Genomic DNA, 19851 nt, shown 5'->3' with positions numbered 1-19851 from the left:
AATGAAGCTTTGAAATCCTGATACCTGTATTCATGGGTCTTTCTGTCTACTAATGGGAGAAATTCTGCTTTGGGGAATCCTAAATCTTAGCTAGACACTTATTTGTGAAATTTTTATGAAATATCATCTGGAATTTTTTGACTGAATACTAATAGTTATGTATTTATAAATTCCCACCCTCAATCTGCTTAACTTAATAGTGGTATTACTTTTGGATATCAATTAAATAAATTGAGCAGAATAAATTAGCTAAAATTATGTTACATTTCTTTATCATTAAAAGATAGGGTTTTTTTTTTTAGAGATTAGTCAGAAAGCAAATTATTTTTCCTCTAGCAGAAGTCTGTTCTAAAAAAATAACCTAGTTGATCTTGATGAGATTTAAGAGTGTATTCCCACTAATTTTCCACTGTGTTTACTAAATGAAGTGCCAGACAAATTTTTCTGTTCTAGTTCTGGATTTCCCATTTACTCAAAAATAGATGATAAAAATGATAGGATTTTAGAAATGACCAATTCCCTCACTTTACAGATGAAGAAACTGAGGCCCAGAGAAGTTAGGTCATTTACTGCAGACCATGCTTATAGCAACTGAGAGACCTGGGATTCAAACATCATGTCTTTTGATTCCCACAACATTGTTTTTTTCCTCTCCTTCCTCTCTTCCCCATCTCTTTCTATTGTTTTTCCTTTTTTCTCTTTATTCTTCCTCCTCTCTCCTTCTTCCCCAAAGGAAAGAGAAAATCAGGTGATTTTGGTGAAGGATCTCCAAAAATAAAATAACACACCTTTTCTTCCACTGTACCAATTTAATTTAATTCCCAAACTCTCCACCAGTGCCTCAGTTTCCACATTTGAAGCAACCTGATTATTATGCAGTTCATCTTTGAAAAGGTTCTAAAACTTTGAGACAGAAATTAGGTAGTTATATAGGACTTTTAATAATGGTATTATATTTGTTCTAACTTACCTTAGTGAGATTTAAATAGCTTGAAACTGAGCTAAAATTTTAATTTAACAGCAAATTTACAGCCATACTTTCAGGGAATAGCCCAAGTTTAGCACAATAAGTAGCTAAATGGGAGACAAAAAATGAGTTGGATAATGTTTTTAAGTAAACTTTGTCTATACTTGTTTCCTCAGAAGAAGACCTATCAGTGCATCAAGTGTCAGATGGTTTTCTACAATGAATGGGATATTCAGGTTCATGTTGCAAATCACATGATTGGTGAGTGATGCTCTAAATCTTATTAAAAATAGACTTTTCTCCTACTTGTGTTCATCATTGCCTATATAATTAAACAGAGTTAAGGAGGAATTAATTGTTCAACCTTCAATGATTTACCCAGGCATGACTGATTTTTTTATTCATATTATTAGGCCTGATAAGGCATTAGCACGTTTTATTTTCTGCAAGGGCTAGTTTAGACTTCTGTAGAGGATTATATATCTACTGCCAGTCAAAACACAGGTGATTAACAAATTAAACTTCTAATCATTTTTGCATTATTGAAAACAAACTAACAGGAATGGTTAATGAACTGGATGTTAGCTTTCCATAGAGTTTTAGACAGGTTTTAATTTCAGAAGTTATTATGGTAATGATACTACTGTGTGTTGCTCAAGCATATTTGTACCAAAATCTAAACTGGTGAGTTTTTGTCACTGGGAAACATAAATAAATTGAATAGCTGTGAAAATAGTTTTATATATGCAATTTGAACAATATGGAAATGATTGTAAACATAAAGGTCATGTAAAGAATTATATAATATTAATTTCTACACATTCTCCCTTCCAAGCCCACCAAATTTCACCCATATCTTTATAAAATAGTTTGATTAAAGATTCCTGAAATAATGGTGATATTAAAAGTTTTTATAAGTTAAGAGATTGGATAAAAAGGAACTCAAGCTTTTTCTTTTACCTTAGAGTCCCTTTATTTCTTCATTCCCCAAAGGTTAACTAATATTTTTTTTTAATTTGATAAGCACTCAGTAATGGCATTGAGAGTTATATAAGCCAATTAAACTTTATCAAGCAGATCTTTTGTTTGCTAGTAAAATGACAATTCCTATTATTTTATACTACTTTGTATTTTTTTTAAAATTTTATACTGTGAAGAAAGATTGAGAGTCATTTATTTTATGCTTGTTTTGTGATATTTTATCATAGCATAAACATTCCCTTGTGCTACTGCAAAGGGACACAGATCCAGTTTTGTGAAATCTCCTATTTCTTCAACAACCTCCATATTTCTGGAAAGATTGCCCCAAATTTCCAACTAGTTTGTGGTTGTATTTTTCCACAAAAAAAGTTTTTTACATAAAGAGTCCCAGTTAAAATGCAGCATGAAACAAAATACTATAGCATAAATTAATGAAAAGAAATATCAGTGAATAAAAGCAAATTGGTCAAAAAGCATGCCTATTGTATTTAGTTTTACATTTTCAGATTTGTCAAGGGACAAATACATTTCAAAAGCTCCTATTTAATTGTTTAAATTTCAAAACTAATAAAAATAATGTCTAAAAGGGAAACTTTTTAAGTTTATGTCTATTTTTAATCAGGATTTTCTTTTATTCTAATGTGCATAGCAAATGAAGGATACTAAGATTTGATGTTAAAGGATAATGATGTAATGTCAGAAACACTCAATTGGAATTTTTGTTGCCATCATCTTCCCATCTGATTTCTCAAAAAGTTTCTCTCAATTTATTCACATACTAAATCTTTTAATTCAATAGATAAGAAAAATCTCATTTCAAGAGTAACAAAAACCTACCTTCTTCCCAAATGATAAGTACGAATAGTTTCTCCTATTTGTTGAAACTTCTTTCTGTTTGGAAGGTTGGATGAAGATTGTTTGTAGAGGAAGAAGCCTTTAATTTCTTGAGTGACATAGCTGTCATTCACACTGAGCATAGACATAACTATATGTTTATATGCACTTAATATAAAATCTTTCTTATAATAATATGTCTCATGGAAAGTGCAGAGATTTGTACAGCATGCTTTTGATTAGTTGTATTCTGCATAAGATTTATTATTTATCCCTTAATGAGTCTGCTTAACAAATCTGGTATATTTTACATCATAAACAGTTAATGCTCTTCTCACACATTTACAACCTGAACTGAATATTAAGCATAAGATTGCAAAAGTCTGTTTTCTTAATTTGAGGTTTTATGATCATGAAACATTCATTATATATACCTGATCTTTCTCTCACATTTTGTTTATATATATATTTTAGCCTTTAGTTTCCATTCCTTATACCATTAATGTTTTCTCCACATCTTTCTCCTTGTCCTGTGTTGTAGTGTAATAGATTATATGGCCCTTCTATCTCTTAGGTTTGGGACTTTTAACAATTCGTTCTTCATCAGAGAACTAAATCACATTCATCTTTATGAATTTTCTATACATTCATGAATACTATTTTAAAAATTGATTCTTTTGTACTTACAAGGCTGAAATAAATAAATATTAATGTAATTGCTCTATCATTTGGTCATCCATCTCAGTTCTTAAACTCAATATTCAGAGAATATGCATTACAGGAAAGTGTCACAAAGGCTAAGATTTAAAAAAAAAATTTCCAATGTTATACGTACTCTTGTTAATAAGGCAGTTTTTATCATTGGGCCAAAATACCTTCACTGAGACTAGGTATTTTTAGGTGTATATGTGCATGGTTGTTGTTGTTGTTGTTTTTTTTTGGGGGGGAGTCTAATTGAAAGATTATCTCAATGAAGTATTTAGCAGGAGAAGAGGATTAATAACTATTTGAAAAGATTCTTATTCTTTTTTTGTGTGTGAGTAGGTCCAGGGGTATATAGTACTTTTACAGATTTACTTGTTCATTCCTTTTATTTTAATAGATGGGATTCTTTTACCAAACAGAAAACAAAAGCTACAGATAATCCAATGAGATATAATCTCTATCTTTTGCAACAAAAATAATTTATATTAGTTTCCTTGTATACTGAAACAATATCATTCCAATGGTTTGTGTCAAATGTGCTTCTAGGTTTCTGTAGAACAAGTCTATCTCTACCTATTGGTAGAAGACATTTATAGAGGAAAAATATCAATGCTTCTACCTGATTCATAAAAAAAGACTGTTTAAGGGCCATTTTGCAACTAGATGTAGACACATTTTCTGAGCTTCAGGGATGTTTATTCAATGAAAATACATGAGGGATTTGACTTATGTCTATTAAAGAAAAAATGCCAACTGACCTGCCAACATATTTTGACATTGTTTCAATAAAAAAACAGACCAATGACTATTTAGGAGTTTCTTTTCTTCTTTATACATAAAAAACCCCAAACAACAAAACACTCTAACATATTTCCTGGAGAAAGAGGCCCTTTTAGAGTCTGTGCAGATGAGAAAGAAAGGTTTTCTCATCTTTCTTTGTTCAGCTCAAATAGTTTACAGTTAGCATTTGACCTGAGAATTCAGCAAGAAGCAATGTCAGGTATTATGATTTATATGTTTCATTCATTTATACCATCATGTACCTTTCTTTTATTTTCTTCTAACATAGTAAATATTTCTTTTTCTGTTTTAAGTTTGATATTATGTTATTTTGATTAGCATTTCATTGAAATACGAATATATCTTTTGATTTGATCTTGTATGGGGAAAAGTGGCACCAAATTCAGAGTTCAAATATGTTTAACCCAGCAAAAGAATTGCCCCATATAAAATTATGAGGCTCAACAGCAGTAGTGTAAATTTGTAAGTACTCTGAATAAAGTGCTGTTAGGCATGAGATAATGTAAAGAGATGACATTGCCAAGAACTATTTATGAGGAGCTTAATTTTTTCACTCTGATAATTCTTGACCAATAATTACCAGCCTCTAATTATCTATTTTAGTTAGAAAGAAATCTCGATCACTATGGAGGTTGGCATTGCATCTAGCGTATAAATCCCCAAAGAGGTAAATGTGTTCCAAACAGCCACAAACAACTGTCTCATGAAACATAGTGAGCAAATTGCGAGCTGCTGGCGATGCACAACCAAGCAGCACATTTACCATTGAGGGCTGATCGGCCTGACAGAAAAATGATAAAAAGGAAGAAAAATGCCATCATCTTAGTAGTTCACCACGACTTACATGGATTATGGAGAATGAATGGTACTGAAATGGAAATAACCACTTCTTTCTCACCCTACCAGAAGTTTTGAGGAGTAAGGCAAGCAAAAGAAAAGGGTGGAAGAAGGTTTGGATACAAGCCTTTATGACAGAACTTTTTTACAGTGGTCTTAAAGAGTCAAAGAAATACTATTTCTTTTCTTTTTAATTTGGATGTTTAGGGTTTTTTTGGTAGTTCCAATTAGGTTAGTTATGAGGGGGAAATAAGTTGTATGAAAACAATGGGAAGAACAAAAAATACATGTAAGGGAAGTCCTGGGATACTTACTGGTAGGGTTTATAGCATTTCTATGATGTAATAAATGTATCCTCCAGAGAAGCAACTTTGGAAATGATCTTTTCTTTTTTTTTTTATCAGTAAAGACATATAGATAGATATCTTTCTTTATATATACATATATATATATACATGTATGTCATATGTATCTGTATAAAATTTATTAGTAAAATATCTTACTTATCTTTAGATAGATAGCACAGCTATGATATAAAAATAAATAAATGTTGGTATTGTTTTCAATACAGACATATCTATATCTATTATAGGAATGCAAAAGAATATAGTATCTTTTATATATCACTTTGATAGTAACATATTTGGATAAATTGTAACAGTGTTCAGACTAAAACTGTATCAACTCTTCTATTTATAAAATAGAGAGTAACATACAATATGTATTAGGTCACCTGTAAATCCCATCACTGATATAAGCAAAGTAAAAATGCCTACATCAGTTTGCTTCAAATTGGTAAAAATTTAGCCTGTTGTCACACCATGGGATTTTGATATATTCTGAAATCTGATGACAGATCACACATGGTATTCTACTCCTTCCATGTGTTCTATGGATGGAATATCAGAAGTAGCTCATCTTCATTACACCTTTGTGACCTTAGGTATCACTGCTTTAGCTTTACAGTTTAAGTCTCCTTTCCTTTAGGATGAACTAAAACCAACATTATGAAATCTGTGATGGTTTTTGGAACTTTATGTCTTAAGGGGGAAAAAAATCCAAAGATATGGATCTGTTCTTAGGAAGATGACAGGCTACCTATTCCCTTTTGTTTCTGTTATCACTCAACATTTTGAAAAAGGAATGAAAATTAACCCTGTAAGGGGGAAGAGGGAAAGGAGATTGGAGGTAGATGGAAGTATTCTATTCTCGGAGAGTCTGGAAAGTTATCATCAGCCTTTCGAGTCTTGTATTTACTTATATCTAGTCTCAATGAGAGAGAGATTTGTCAAATCTTAAAAATCATGTTTAATCAGATTGTTTAGAACACTAAGGCATCATCAGGATTTGGTGTTAAATATGATGAAATGCTGTTTTATTTCATCAAGAGTTAGATTTTTTAAAAGATGAAATCTGCACTGTTTAATGCTAACAGAAAGCTACCCTCATGTGGGCAATGCTGGCTTATTTGAAAAACCCATAAAGGGTTTCTACATGGACCATACAAAAGGGATACTTTCTCTTTAATAGCCATCTGTACAGGAGAGATGAGAAGTGGGCCAGGTCATCTCTCCTCAGCTGTCATGATATTAACGTAGGTAATGGAGCAAGCTCTGTGTTCTGCTGGGTGTTGTTTTTCATAGATGTTCATCGATTTACACAGATAATTCTATTTATTTCTTAGAGTTGGTCCAAGTGAACCAGGCAGAATAACAAACACCAAAGCATTTCAAATGACTTTATCTTTGTTTATAACGTAACTTTTGTCTAAAAAAATGGTGTCACACCTACTGTGCAGATGGCTGCATGATTTGTAAACCAGCCAAAACATTTAAACAAATGTGTGATCTGGGGATAGATTAAATAAAGGATAAAATGGAGTGTGGACCACAAATTCTAATAATCAGATGATTTTAAGTTGTGTGTAGTGTGGAGAGATGGTAACAGTGATAGTAGGGAAAGCTTGCCAATGACAGCAAGGTGCCTTACAGATCTCAGGATGGAGTCTGTGGCCTAGTAGGCCTCAGTTTGAGAGCCGCACATTTGCTGTACAGCTGGCAGCTCTGTATGGGGACATCAGATAAAACTTATGTAAAATGAAGTGTTATTGCTTAGTATGAAATTGTTCAGAGAGGGAATATGCAGACAGTAACTGAAAACAGAATTCATGGTACCAATGAAGCAGACTGTAAATATGAAGAGGGTTTAATTATCTGCGCAATTTAACAAAAATTCAAGATGTATTCAGAAAGGGCATCTGCAGCTGTAAACATGCCCGAGCAGTGCTGTTCACCAGACTTAAAAGTCCCATTCCGGTTCCTTGTAAGACTCTCTTCTATTCCCAGCACGTGCTCCAAAGGAATAGACTATTTTGTCCTCTCTCTCTTATCATGGATCAGATTGAACTTTCAAGGGGTCAAGCCAGATGCATGTGTTCCTTCCTCTTCAACTCTTTAAGAAAATTTGTCCTGATATATTTCAGGCCAGTCCTATGGAGTTAAACAGAAATCAGGTTGCTTATCCAGCTATGATCCTTTTTGTGTGTGGGTGTTTTGGATCTGTCCTTTTTTAACTCTGATGGCCAAAGATAAAATAAGGTAAAGGATTGGCATTGACTCTCTGTTAAAAGTCCCCAGCAAAGACTCTTAGACGTTCCTTTTATTTTAATGTCCTTAAGGTTGTGGACTCTGTCCAAGTCTATGTTCAAAGATTTAGTTTCTTACTCATTGATTTTTAGGCCAGTTCTTTTGTGACTATCTCAGATTAATGTGGTTGCTATTCAGTTCTGCTGAATGCCAACAGATTCATCTCAGCACTATATAGTGAGGTGCAGGAAGAAGTGTATCTACCATAAGAATCAAAACTGATGACATGTGACATAGAACTCTGTGACAATGAAGATTGAATGGGTGATGGCGTTCTCACTTTCAACTTCATGTGCAATGTGTCCTAAGTGTGTCAGTTACTCAAACACATGTTTGATATTCTTGGTATTGTGTCTGAATATCTAGAGTATGTTTGAGGGACTGGAAGAGGAAACCATGTAATTTTTTTTTTTAAGTACAGGCAAATATCTATTTCCTCCTGGATTCTTATTTCCCTAGGTCCAGATCACATAGACAAAGAAAATACCTCTGATGACCTTCTACCCCACATCCCTCCTTTCCTCCCCCTCCCCAGATTATTTCCTGGTTTCGGTGCCATCAGCAGTGTACAAAAACAAAAGAAGGCAATATGGAGAGTGGGTGTCGAACTTCAGCTGCTCATATTGTTGCATTTGGTGAGCTGACGGGGTTTCGTAGGTCACCTTTAGAATTATGCCTATGACAGCAGTAGCTACCTGCCAAGATTGCAAGGTATCTCACAGCTCTCAGGATGGCGCCTGTGGCCCGGTAGGCCTCAGTTGGAGGGGTACACATTTGCTGTACAGCTGGCGGCACTGTATGGGGCAGCAGTGTGGGCTGTTAGGGAGCTGGAAAGGAGACAAGCATGAAATTTCTTCTAACCCCAACTCTGTTTTTCTGTACTGTTGGCTGCTTCTCAGTTCCTTGACAAAAAAACCAATCAGGCACCCTTTAATCCGCCTGTGATTACCAGTGGTATAAAAAGAGAAGCATAATGAGGAAAAATGCCTCGTTTTGTTGCCTTCAAAAGCCAACAAATTGGAGTTAACTTGACAGGAAGTGGCTTAATAATTAGATTATTTATTTATTCCTGACACATATCCCCCTGTTACTAGTCTCAGGAGACCCTGTAGATGGTACGATTTTCAAGCTGCCATTACTTCCCTGTCTTCTGTGAACAAAGAAGCTACTGTCTATCAGTCAATTAAATGCACTCTTTAAGCAGGGGCTGAGAAGTCCTCATTGGAGAGAGCCCTGGGACATTGTGGCTGATGATTCCTTTCTCTGTACTGTACATCACACTCTCAACTACAGTCCCCACAGAGATGGAATAAAGTCATGCATTAAAATATCACTTGTTGATTTGTTTGCTAATGAAGAGCCATTGAAATGTTTGTGTATTTCTATGGCAAAATTGTTGATAAAAAGGACTACTTGCTTGCATATCTTAGTTCATCTGCTCTGAGTGCTTATTTAAGAATTACTAAAATTAAAGTCAACAAACAACAGAATAAAAAACCCACAGATGGATAATAGGAGTTTACTTGTTATTTCCATCAAATTAAATGAAACAGGGCTGGGAGGAAAAAAAAAAAAACAGAGAAATAATGGCATCTCAGCCCCATCTCCGGCATTGCCCATTATCCTAACAACACTTAAAAAAAAGTAAAAATAATGTAAGCCATTTAGGGTTATCTGAAAGCCATGCTGTTTTAATGGAAGGATTTTTTTTTTTTAATGAATAGACAAATAGCTAACACATATTTCATTACTTGACTTGTTTGTTCTTTAAGGGTGTGTGTTGTTTCTGTAAAGGATTATCTTTTTACAAGTATTTGGACTCGGAACATTTTAAGAAATTTTTTGCATGATAGATATAGTACTTTTTTCCTCCAGCATATAGAAAGTGAGTAAAACACCCCAAAATCAAAGAATGAAAAGTATACAACCACATTAAAGTAGTGGAGAATTGTCTCTTCCCCCATCACACACTCATTTTCTACTATTTTTTCCCCTTTCTTGATACATGACCCTTTCTTGTGGCTTTTCAGATATTCATCTTTCAGCTATTAACGTAGTCATTTATTCACTCAACAAAATCTATTGAGTACCTATTGTTTGTATTATGCATTGGGCACCAGTTTCTTGGGACTCTTTGAATTTCAACTACAGAAATTTCCTAAAATCTAAATGAATCCCAATCTCCATGTGTAGAGCTCTTCCTAGACTTTATAGCACTATACAAATGTGAATTACATGATGGTCACTGTGTTTTGCAATACTTCAAATGTCTAATTAATTGTCATTGCGCTTTAAGACTTTACCTATTTCTCATAGGTATAGATATAACCTAGATATAGCTCAGTTGATACAAAAGAACTCAAGTGATGTTAGAACAGTTCTGTGATGAAATATTGAACCATAGCATGGGCTTTAGCACAGATAAATTTAGAATCTAAATGAAAGCCATTGAACTCTAAAAGATATCTTCCCTTTATCATATCCCTAGCCCTAAATTTTCCAAAAGACAATCAGTGCTGGATTTTATATTTCTGTAAACCTGACAACAGGGCAAAGTGATTTAATTGGTTCCAGCGTCACATTGGTGTGTTTCTTATTCCTATCCTGTTATTCCAAGTCATTTTGTTAGAAAAAGCTTAGATACTCGGAGGTGTTCTATAATGGAAAATGAATTCGAAACTCTTTCATTAATTGGTGATTAATACATTTCAGGATTAGTTTAAGCAAGGCCCTACCTCCTGCCCAGTCAAGTATGTTCTGGTTAATATCCAATTATCTGCACCTTCGTAGTTATTATGTCTTAATATTTCGGATATGATAACCAGAAACTTGAGAGTAATGCTAATGAGGAGCATAGAGCAGGAATTAACCAATGACATACTCAATGATCCTTGGTGAGAAAAGAATCTCCTCTTCTCCTTAACACACTGGTGCCAATGTCTTCTATACACTGGATAAAAAATAGGGCTTTGAACTTTGACAGATAAGAAGTGGTAAATGAATCTTTTTCTTCTGCTAAGTGATGTTTGTGTTGGTATAGTTGAGCTTAAACCTGTTTCCTTTCATTGTTGGGGAAATAAGAGGAAGATAAAGGTAATTGCTCCCTATTATCCAATAATGCAAGTGGTTATCTTTGCTTTTTAAAAAAAAATTTCTATTTGAAAACCAATAGTGTTGAGATTTTTTTTTGTTTTATATTGCAAGAAACCTACTCCTTCCCACCTTCTCTCCTTTCTATTCTCCTCTCCCCCCCACCTCCACACACACCATACATACATACCACACCTTTATTTCAATTTCTTACAGGTTATTTGAATTTTGAAGAATCCGAATTGAAGGTGGCCTCTTTAACTGGGCTCTTAAGGCAGTGCCTGCTCTGGGTAGGTGTGTGCTGCTTGCTGCAAGTCATGTAGCTTTAAATAGTATGCCTTGTACATTACCCCCTTTCTATGCTGTATTGTAATGAAGCCACATCAGTAAATTGCAGTGAAGGGTGATTGTTGCACAGGGATGACTACTACACCTTGGGGTCCATTTGCACCAGATTATTCTTTTTATTGTTATTATTACTTCCCATCTTCTTTACTCTCTTGCTGCCGAACTTGCTGTTGGCCACCAGTGCAGCACAGAGGGGATCTTTAGGAACATTGTGGACCTCATTTTTCCTCTTAGGTACACACCAATCACAGTTCAATTCCAAACCCAGGTATCCTGGGTGGCTTTTTATTGATGCCACTTTGGTTTGTTGACTGGGAGCATGGTGTTCCTCATCATCAGCTTCTTAAAAGAATGAATTTACTGTGAGCAAAAAGGGATAGGTCTCTTTTCCCAAATATTTCTGGGTGGGAGATACTCTGAATTGAGAACAGAAAGGCTCATATGTTGTCCCCTTCTTTCCCCTTGTCCCCCATGCCCCATCCCATATCCAGTAATTCACAAAAGGGAATCTAGTTGGGATTACTGCTTTAGAAACATTTTTGTCTTCTGTTCTTTCTTAGATTTCTTCTATGTGTACATTAATATTACCTTTCAGACACAGATAAAGGCATTTATTTATTACATATGTTAACCACTGCTTTAAACCAATAACTAATTGGGAAGCAATATATATATATATATATATATATATATATATATATATATATATATATATATATAATCTCGGAATTTTCTGCCTTAAAAATATTGCCATCAATAAGATTTGCTTTGAGCCTATAGATGTTTATACATGAATTTTTCTTGAATGTTACTCTTTTTTGTTATCAATTTAGAGCTCATGTCCATTTGTTTTTTTCAGGTTGTTATGCAGCTGTTTTTCTTTTAATATCAAGCTACTGTGCAACATTCATACTGAAATCTAGAATTAGAACTGACACACCTTCAATTGAACTATCAAATCTTTTAAAACTGCTTGGCCAGTGACGCCAGTCCCACACTATTCGGCCGTACACACTTCCGATTGTAGGCCAAAGAGCATTGATTTTTAGCTGTCATTTCTAGTGCACGCACTGTAGAATTGAAATTTAAACCTTAATCCACTCTGTAATGCAATTAATTTTTAATGTGCAGTAATACTAATTGAAATAGCCTGAATTTAGTAAGTCACCACAAGACATTTTCAGAAGCAAGAGTCTCCACTGAGAACTGGGGGGGGACAGATCATCATTGTTGCAGTATTTACAGAATAAATGCTTGCTCTACAGGCTATCCAGTGGAAAGAAATCTTTCTTTAAATTGGGCTATATCATTATGTTTCTTTGTGGATTGAAACATGTTTTCAGTGAGTTTCTATTGCCCATCCTTGGGCTGAATTAGTATAATTCCCTGCTTAAGAGAGGTAATCAGTTTAAAAGAAGAATTTTGCTGGATGTACACAAAAGAATATAAATATATATATATATATGTATATATATATGTGTGTATATATATGCATATTTATATATAAACATACATACCTATGCACATCCATATGTATTACATATACATATACAAGTCTGTGAATGGATGCAAATTAAGCCAGTTGTCAACAGTGTCAAGGTCAGAAGCAACATGCAGTGAATAGTTTCATTAGGAACTATGTACTTGATGGTTTATACTTGATTGTGGGGTGGGCCTTATCAAATGGTAGTATTTCACTTGGCACATTTTAGTGAATTTAAATTCCAGTAAACTATACATACACCTGACTTGTTTTGTAATATTTTTTTTTATTTCAGAGCTTTTATTCTATATTTTTTCAAAATGATCTTTTGAATGTTTGCAAGGTTTTTTCTTCCTAACCACAGTAAAGCAAATTTTGCACCATAAAACCACATAGGTTTTCAGTCATTTTTCTACTAAAAAGGTTCTCTAACCACATTTATCTGCTAGTAAATGAGTACTTTTTAAAATGCATCAGTTCTGCTGATGAATGGGCTTGCAGAGTGTTCAAAACGAGCACCAGCATTAAGTGAAAAAAAAAATGGCAAGCACTGTATATCATCCTTTCACGGCTTTCACATTATAGTATTTAATAAGCCGATAGTGCTGTTAAATATTTAGCAAAGACTCCCTCAAAACCCTGCCATAGATTCAAATGGGATTTTAAGACATTTTTTCTTTTTTGCAGCACATAAGTAAAAATGATGTTGGATTACTTAGAACAGTTGTAGCATGGCATATTTTCTAAATGAAGTGTGGGTAACATGGCACAAATGAGTTCAGCAGATTTTACACCCCCAAAACACCTAAATCAATTCTTGTTTTTAGGTTCAGATTGGTTCTTGTGTTGTCACTGCTTTGTCAAAGGGCCAGAGGGGATTATTTGTACAGCCTACTAAAATGGCATCACGGTGTATAGAAAGGGAAATAATAAGACATATTTTGATGTTTTAAGCTCTCAGCATCAAAATGACTTTAAAATAGAATTGCTTTACCCCTTTGGTGGCTAAGAGTATGGGGTGGGTTATGTTGGAAGTGGATAGAAATCAGTTTATTACCCATTCAAGGGTTGACATCTTAAATCAAATTGTGATAGAGTTCTTTACATTTCTTCCACATTTATTGCACGTATAATATGACAGATATTGCCAATGTTCAGTCAAGATTAAGAAATACCACCTACTTATTTGATAAAATACTATTCATAGTTGTCACATAGTAGATACTTAATAAATGTCTTTTACATAGATGTATACATAGTTTATATATTTTATAACAGTCAGTCCTTAATGTGTTTTAAATAATAATAGGTATTAGCTTAACACTTTTTTTTCCTAAATAAAATCAAATATTCATGTCTAAGAGCTATAGGTAAAAGTATTATTACCAGGAAATATGATTTTAACATCATTCCTACCATCATATTTTTGGTTTGGGATTGATATTTAAATCTCTCAACATTTAATATTGCTTTTAGTTTTTAAAGTATAAAGATAAAGATCAATGGTTTTGTTCAGATTTATATGTAGCACGCTTTTTTTTCTCCTTTAAGAGACTATTTGTTAGCATCTAATTTTCATTCTGTTTTATATGCAGCCAGTGACCACAGCTTCCCTTCAAACTGCACAGAGACACATCTCATCTGCAAAACAGGGCTTACTGATCTTATTTACTATTTGTATTCTGGTAAGAAGAGAAAGTAGGATTTATTATGATTGGGGGGAAAATACATATTGCTTTGAGTTTGTGTGTCTCTGTACCATATATCCATACACACGTGGAGAATTTAATATGAAAGAATGCATAAGAAAGGCACGTGGCATCTATTTGGTGAAACAGAGAGAAATGGAGAAAGGAAGAGCAGTATAGAGGGGTATGATATAGGCAGAGGTGTACTTAATATGCATAGCTTGATGTATGTTGACCTCAGGTTACAAGAGTAGAAAATCCCATTTTCCAGCTTGTTTCAAATGTAGTAAAAATGCTGCTTCAGTTGCTTTATGCTACTCACATTGGGAAAGGTGCTTATACTGTGATAATTATCATCAAGGAATATTAATGCGTTCAGCATTTGTAACCCAAAAACTCATTATAGCTTAAGCTGTGCATCATCTGTGAAGAGAGAACTTTGCCAGAATTCACTCTTCACAGGGGTTGCCTCCCGCTTGCGGTGGAGTGGTCAGAGTATTGTAAGAGGTCACTTAGGCTATTTTTGAAAGCTGAAGTTTTGCAGTTTTTGAATCACTACCTTCTGTCTAAATAGCTTATCATTCTTGCCTCAAAATGTGCTCCTTTTAATGGAATGTATGATGAAGTGCGAAAAAATAAAAGATAACTGTGCATTATTATGGAGCATATAAGAGGGTTAGCTCAGGAATCCTGTATCAAGATAATAACAGTTTCAGGGTCTTTTCTCTTGTCATTGAGCAATAAGTTTTGTATGCACAACTTTCAGTAACATAGATGCCCTTGGGTTTCAGATGGAAGCACCTCTACAGGGAATTTACTCCACAGCCCTTTGGCTAGAAATGGTTTCAATAAGACTTCAAAGTCCAATTTCCTTTGTCAGTATTAATTTCCAATATTCATTGTATGCAATCAGGTGAGCATGGGCTAGTCCTGAAACAATTTGGCCCAAACAATAACTATCTAATAGATAAATGTTTAATTTTAAAAGTCTTCCTATTTTGTAATGTTGGGAATCGTAGTACTATTTTTAGCATTTCTAGGAAGTTAAAATTGGGTAATTTAATGGGACAGACAGAGCTGATTGGTTAGTTCTATAGTCAATAAGTTAATTTTCAAAAGAATATTGAACCTTTATCCATGGTAATCCAAATAATAGTTGGAATTAAACTGCACCTCTGTGTGTGTGTGTGTGTGTGTGTTGTTTTTATGTAATTAAATCATAGCCTTTTTTTCCCTCTGATCCATTCCTTGTCATCTCCCATAAGTAATATTTCTGTACGGTGGATATTATAGCTTATGTTATGCTTGTCAGAGAACACTAATACTCTATTCTATCAGGCTTTCTTGCTTTGGAGCACTGCTGTGCTTCTGAGGTCAAATTGTGAACCTGGCCTTGCTCCTGAGAGGACTAGAAAAATCTGTTTCATAACTTTCCATAGACCTAAGAGAAGAGTCAGAAGAAAAAACACGAAACTTATAGGCCCAGTTTAGATCAGCTATAAATTTGGGAATCATTGAACAGAAACACTTGCTGTTACTCTGGTTTTCTTACCATGAGGGGTCACTGGTGGTGGTTGCAAGCTCAGTAATGACAAAAGGCTTCAGGGGATCAGGTAATCATTCAAATAACCCAACAGACACAGACATACAAGTATCAGAGTTGATAATCTGGAGTAAACTTGAAGAAACAGGAACTTACTTGATTGTTAAAATCACTTACAGGAAAGAATAAGGATAGAAAGGATGAGCACTGTGAATTTGGTGAGGATATTGCAGGCTTGTTCCACTGAAAGCAATTTGTTTCTCTAATGGGACACAGCCTTTATTTTATGCAGCAGAGCACTAATGCTGCAAAATGGATGGATGTCCTGAACCAGAGATAGATTCTCAATAGTTTTGAGCTGGAATACTGACAGAATGGTTTGGGAGATACAGCGGTGGCACATCCTCTGTGCGGAGGTAAACTTAATAATCTTTATGAATTTTGAGTAACTCATAACTCCACTTCTCTGCCAAAGAAACATTATGAAAAGATTGCTTTTAAATCCTTTTGCTGTTCTCCGTACTTGTGATAGATGTCCTCCTCTTTACCTTGAGGCGTTGGAAATGAATGTGTGTTTTTGAAGAGAGATAAGAATGTAGACTTTAGAAGGAGCAAATTGCATTTTCATGTTTAAGTTCACTATTTGCACTTGATATGGTAAAATCCAAATGTGAAGGATTGCTTTCGACATTATTTCTGTGTCTTCTCTATTCCAAGACCTCTCTGCCTTATTATGCTAAAATGGACCATCACATGTAATCAGTGTGATGCTGAATGCCTGGAAATAATGCAAGATTACCACCTATGACCAAGCTGTAGTCAGATTCCTATAACTTTCTCAGTTAAAAAAATTACCATGCATTTGTAAAATCCTTAGTAATATTCAGAAAGAAACAAATTTGGAGTGGGGAGGACATCCCTCACCCCAAAATAATCATCACATTTTGTCTTTTCCTTACAGAAAAAGAATGTTTTAATTTTTATTTCTCATTGAAATTATATTCTTTCTCACTATTATATGTGTGCATTATATGTATGTATATACATATATATATGTATATATATATATATATATATATATATATATATATATAAATAATCTTGCAAGATCAAAGTAATTATTGGTTAAAATGCAAAAGTCACAATTTTCTTTAAACTTTAAATCTGGATAATTTCTAAACTAATCTAGATTCCCTCCAACCATGGGTTTTGTCTTTTCTTTTCTTTCCTTCATTTTTTCATTTCTTCATTCTTTTGTTCCTTCCTTTCTCCCTCCTTCCCTCCCTCCTCCTCCTCTTCTCCTATTTCTTTCTTTCTCTCTCTCTTTCTTCTTTCTTTCTTTCTTTCTTTCTTTCTTTCTTTCTTTCTTTCTTTCTTTCTTTCTTTCTTTCTTTCTTTCTTTCTTTCTTTCTTTCTTTCTTTCTTTCTTTCTTTCTTTCTTTCTTTCTTTCTTTCTTTCTTTCTTTCTTTCTTTCTTTCTTTCTTTCTTTCTTTCTTTCTTTCTTTCTTTCTTTCTTTCTTTCTTTCTTTCTTTCTTCTTCTTCTTCTTCTTCTTCTTCTTCTTCTTCTTCTTCTTCTTCTTCTTCTTCTTCTTCTTCTTCTTCTTCTTCTTCTTCTTCTTCTTCTTCTTCTTCTTCTTCTTCTTCTTCTTCTTCTTCCTTCCTTCCTCTTCCTCTCCCTTTCCCTTTCTTTCTTTCTCTCTCTCTTTCTTTCTCTCTCACTTTCCCTTTCTTTCTTTCTTTCTCTCTCTTTCTCTCTCTCTTTCTTTCTCTCTCTCTTTCTCTCTTTCTTTCTCTCTTTCTTTCTTTCTCTCTCTCTCTCTCTCTCTCTCTTTCTTTCTCTTTCTTTCTTTCTTTCTTTCTTTCTTTCTTTCTTTCTTTCTTTCTTTCTTTCTTTCTTTCTTTCTTTCTTTCTTTCTTTCTTTCTTTCTTTCTTTCTTTCTTTCTTTCTTTCTTTCTTTCTTTCTTTCTTTCTTTCTTTCTTTCTTTCTTTCTTTCTTTCTTTCTTTCTTTCTTTCTTTCTTTCTTTCTTTCTTTCATTTTCTTTCCTTTAAAAGAAAATAAAGCATTGCAGATCTCTTCATCTCCACAGATTGGGTGTGATGGGGTGGGCTATTGCAGTGTGATTCTGCCATCAGTCACCACCCATTCCCATCAAAGACTAATAAAATGAGGATATCAGTAAACTGAAAACTTAGGCATTTATATTTTATCCTGATGTTTGAAAAAAAATACTGGAAGAAGACTTTTTTGGCTTGTCTCCCTTTTTACATGTAATTGCTGCTTCATTAGGACTTGGGAGAGTTTCCTGTGGTTTAATTTAATCAAATGGTTCAGAATGGCAAGCATGTACACTTTAAATTTTGTAAGTTTAGAATCTGAAATAAGATTTTTTTAAACCTTTAAATAAAAATAAAGAAATCTCATTTTTAAAATACTGGGTTAGATTAGGTCATTCTTTTCATTTATTTAATGGTTACAAATGAGTAAATATCCACATATGAGAATCATAAAAAGTTCACTACAAAGAATATAACCAATATTTACCTATTTGTGAAACCTATTTCTATTTATTTGTGTGTGCATATGTGTATTTGAATATTGTATTTTTAAAAATATATTTTGAGATCAAAGCATCATAGATTTAGAGCTTAAAAGAGTTTTAGAAATTGTCTAGGTTAACTTTCTTCCTATGAGGAAATAAGGATTTATAGAAGTTGTGACTTGGCTACGTTCATAGAATTAGTAAGTAGCAAACCTGAAATTTGGATCTTCGTTCTCTAAGACCAAATTTTGCACTCTTTCCACTATGCTATGCTCTATGTTTGACTTTTATTTTTAATTGTTCAGTTTAGTTGTGTTTTTTTTTATAATAATCTTTAAAGTGTTGTCATTCAGACAACAAAAATTATATTTAACTTTGGAGCAATAATGAGTTGTCTTTTTGTTTTAGTCCTCTAAGTTAAAACATCTATTCTTCTCCTGAAATTTCTTGATGCAAATTATTTAAAACTTTAGAAATGGGTTTTGCTGATCTAAGATGCTATAGATTTTGTGGGGGAAAAAAATTCTTATTTAATGATAGAATTTAGTACAAACAGCAGGAAGTGAATACTAAAAGACATAAGAAGGATTGTGGAATCATAAAATGTAAAGCTAGAAGGAAGTTTAAAAAGCTAGGTGAAATTCCCTCATTTTGTCTAGAATAAAAAGGGACTAGGGAGAAATAATGTCACATAAGTAATGCTCACAAAATTAGAAGGATTTGAACTCATGTCTTCTGACTCCATATGTCATCATTATTATAAGATCTTGAGCTAGAAGGAAACTGATGTCATCTTGTCTAATCACTAATTTTTATTGGAGAAATAATTAAGCCTTAAAAGATAAAATTATTTCTTCAAGGTCACACATTTAAAAGTAAGGATCAGAGAATTAATTCAGACCTATGTCCTCCAACCTAAGGGCTCTGTAAGTGGACATAGTTTCCATCAACATGAGTAAGAATGTACAGAAGAAATAAGGACCTCATACTTCCTGAAAGAACAAATGATGGTGTTTTTATCTTTTTGAAAGGCTAAAATAGATTTAAAAGACAGCAGGTTTGCCCCAATGATGCTTAGGACACAAAATTAAACACCCTGCAGGTATGTGAAAACAAATGCAACACTTGGAAATACCCAACATTTTTAGGCGGCTCTAATTGTATAACCTTATACATGCATCATTTAAAAGCAAAATTGTGTGGAGAGAAATAAATTTATTTCATATTTATTTAAGGATGCAAAGAAAGCTGAGATAATATGATGCCATTTGATAATACAATCAGTGAAGTTCAGGACAGTTGATTTTTGTTACCCAATCCTTTTCTGAATGAACGATACAAACACTATTAGTTGAGTGATAAAGAAAAGCAACCTTTCTATTACT

The 19851-nt window shown here is 33.6% G+C and overlaps 1 protein-coding gene across 8 annotated transcripts in view; it reads left to right on the top strand.

The window, feature by feature from the left end:
- The window catches only part of ZNF521 (zinc finger protein 521), a 354900-nt gene that overhangs the window by 195702 nt on the left and 139347 nt on the right, over positions 1 to 19851 (top strand). For 6 of the 8 annotated variants that reach the window (XR_012483846.1, XM_074276901.1, XM_074276898.1 and 3 more), the window contains one exon: positions 1144 to 1228. Coding sequence is in view for 7 of the 8 variants with exons in the window: in XM_074276901.1 (XP_074133002.1) it covers positions 1144 to 1228 (85 nt within the window). In the remaining variant the exon portion in view is untranslated. Of the gene's footprint in view, positions 1 to 1143; positions 1229 to 19851 lie in introns of those variants that run through there. The other 2 variants (XM_074276897.1, XM_074276900.1) reach the window with 1 other exon arrangement.

This window comes from Sminthopsis crassicaudata, chromosome 1 (assembly GCF_048593235.1).
Source record: "Sminthopsis crassicaudata isolate SCR6 chromosome 1, ASM4859323v1, whole genome shotgun sequence".
Lineage (NCBI taxonomy): Eukaryota > Metazoa > Chordata > Mammalia > Dasyuromorphia > Dasyuridae > Sminthopsis > Sminthopsis crassicaudata.
The sequence above is the reverse complement of the archived record's forward strand: the minus strand, read 5'-3'. Positions and strand labels throughout refer to the sequence as shown.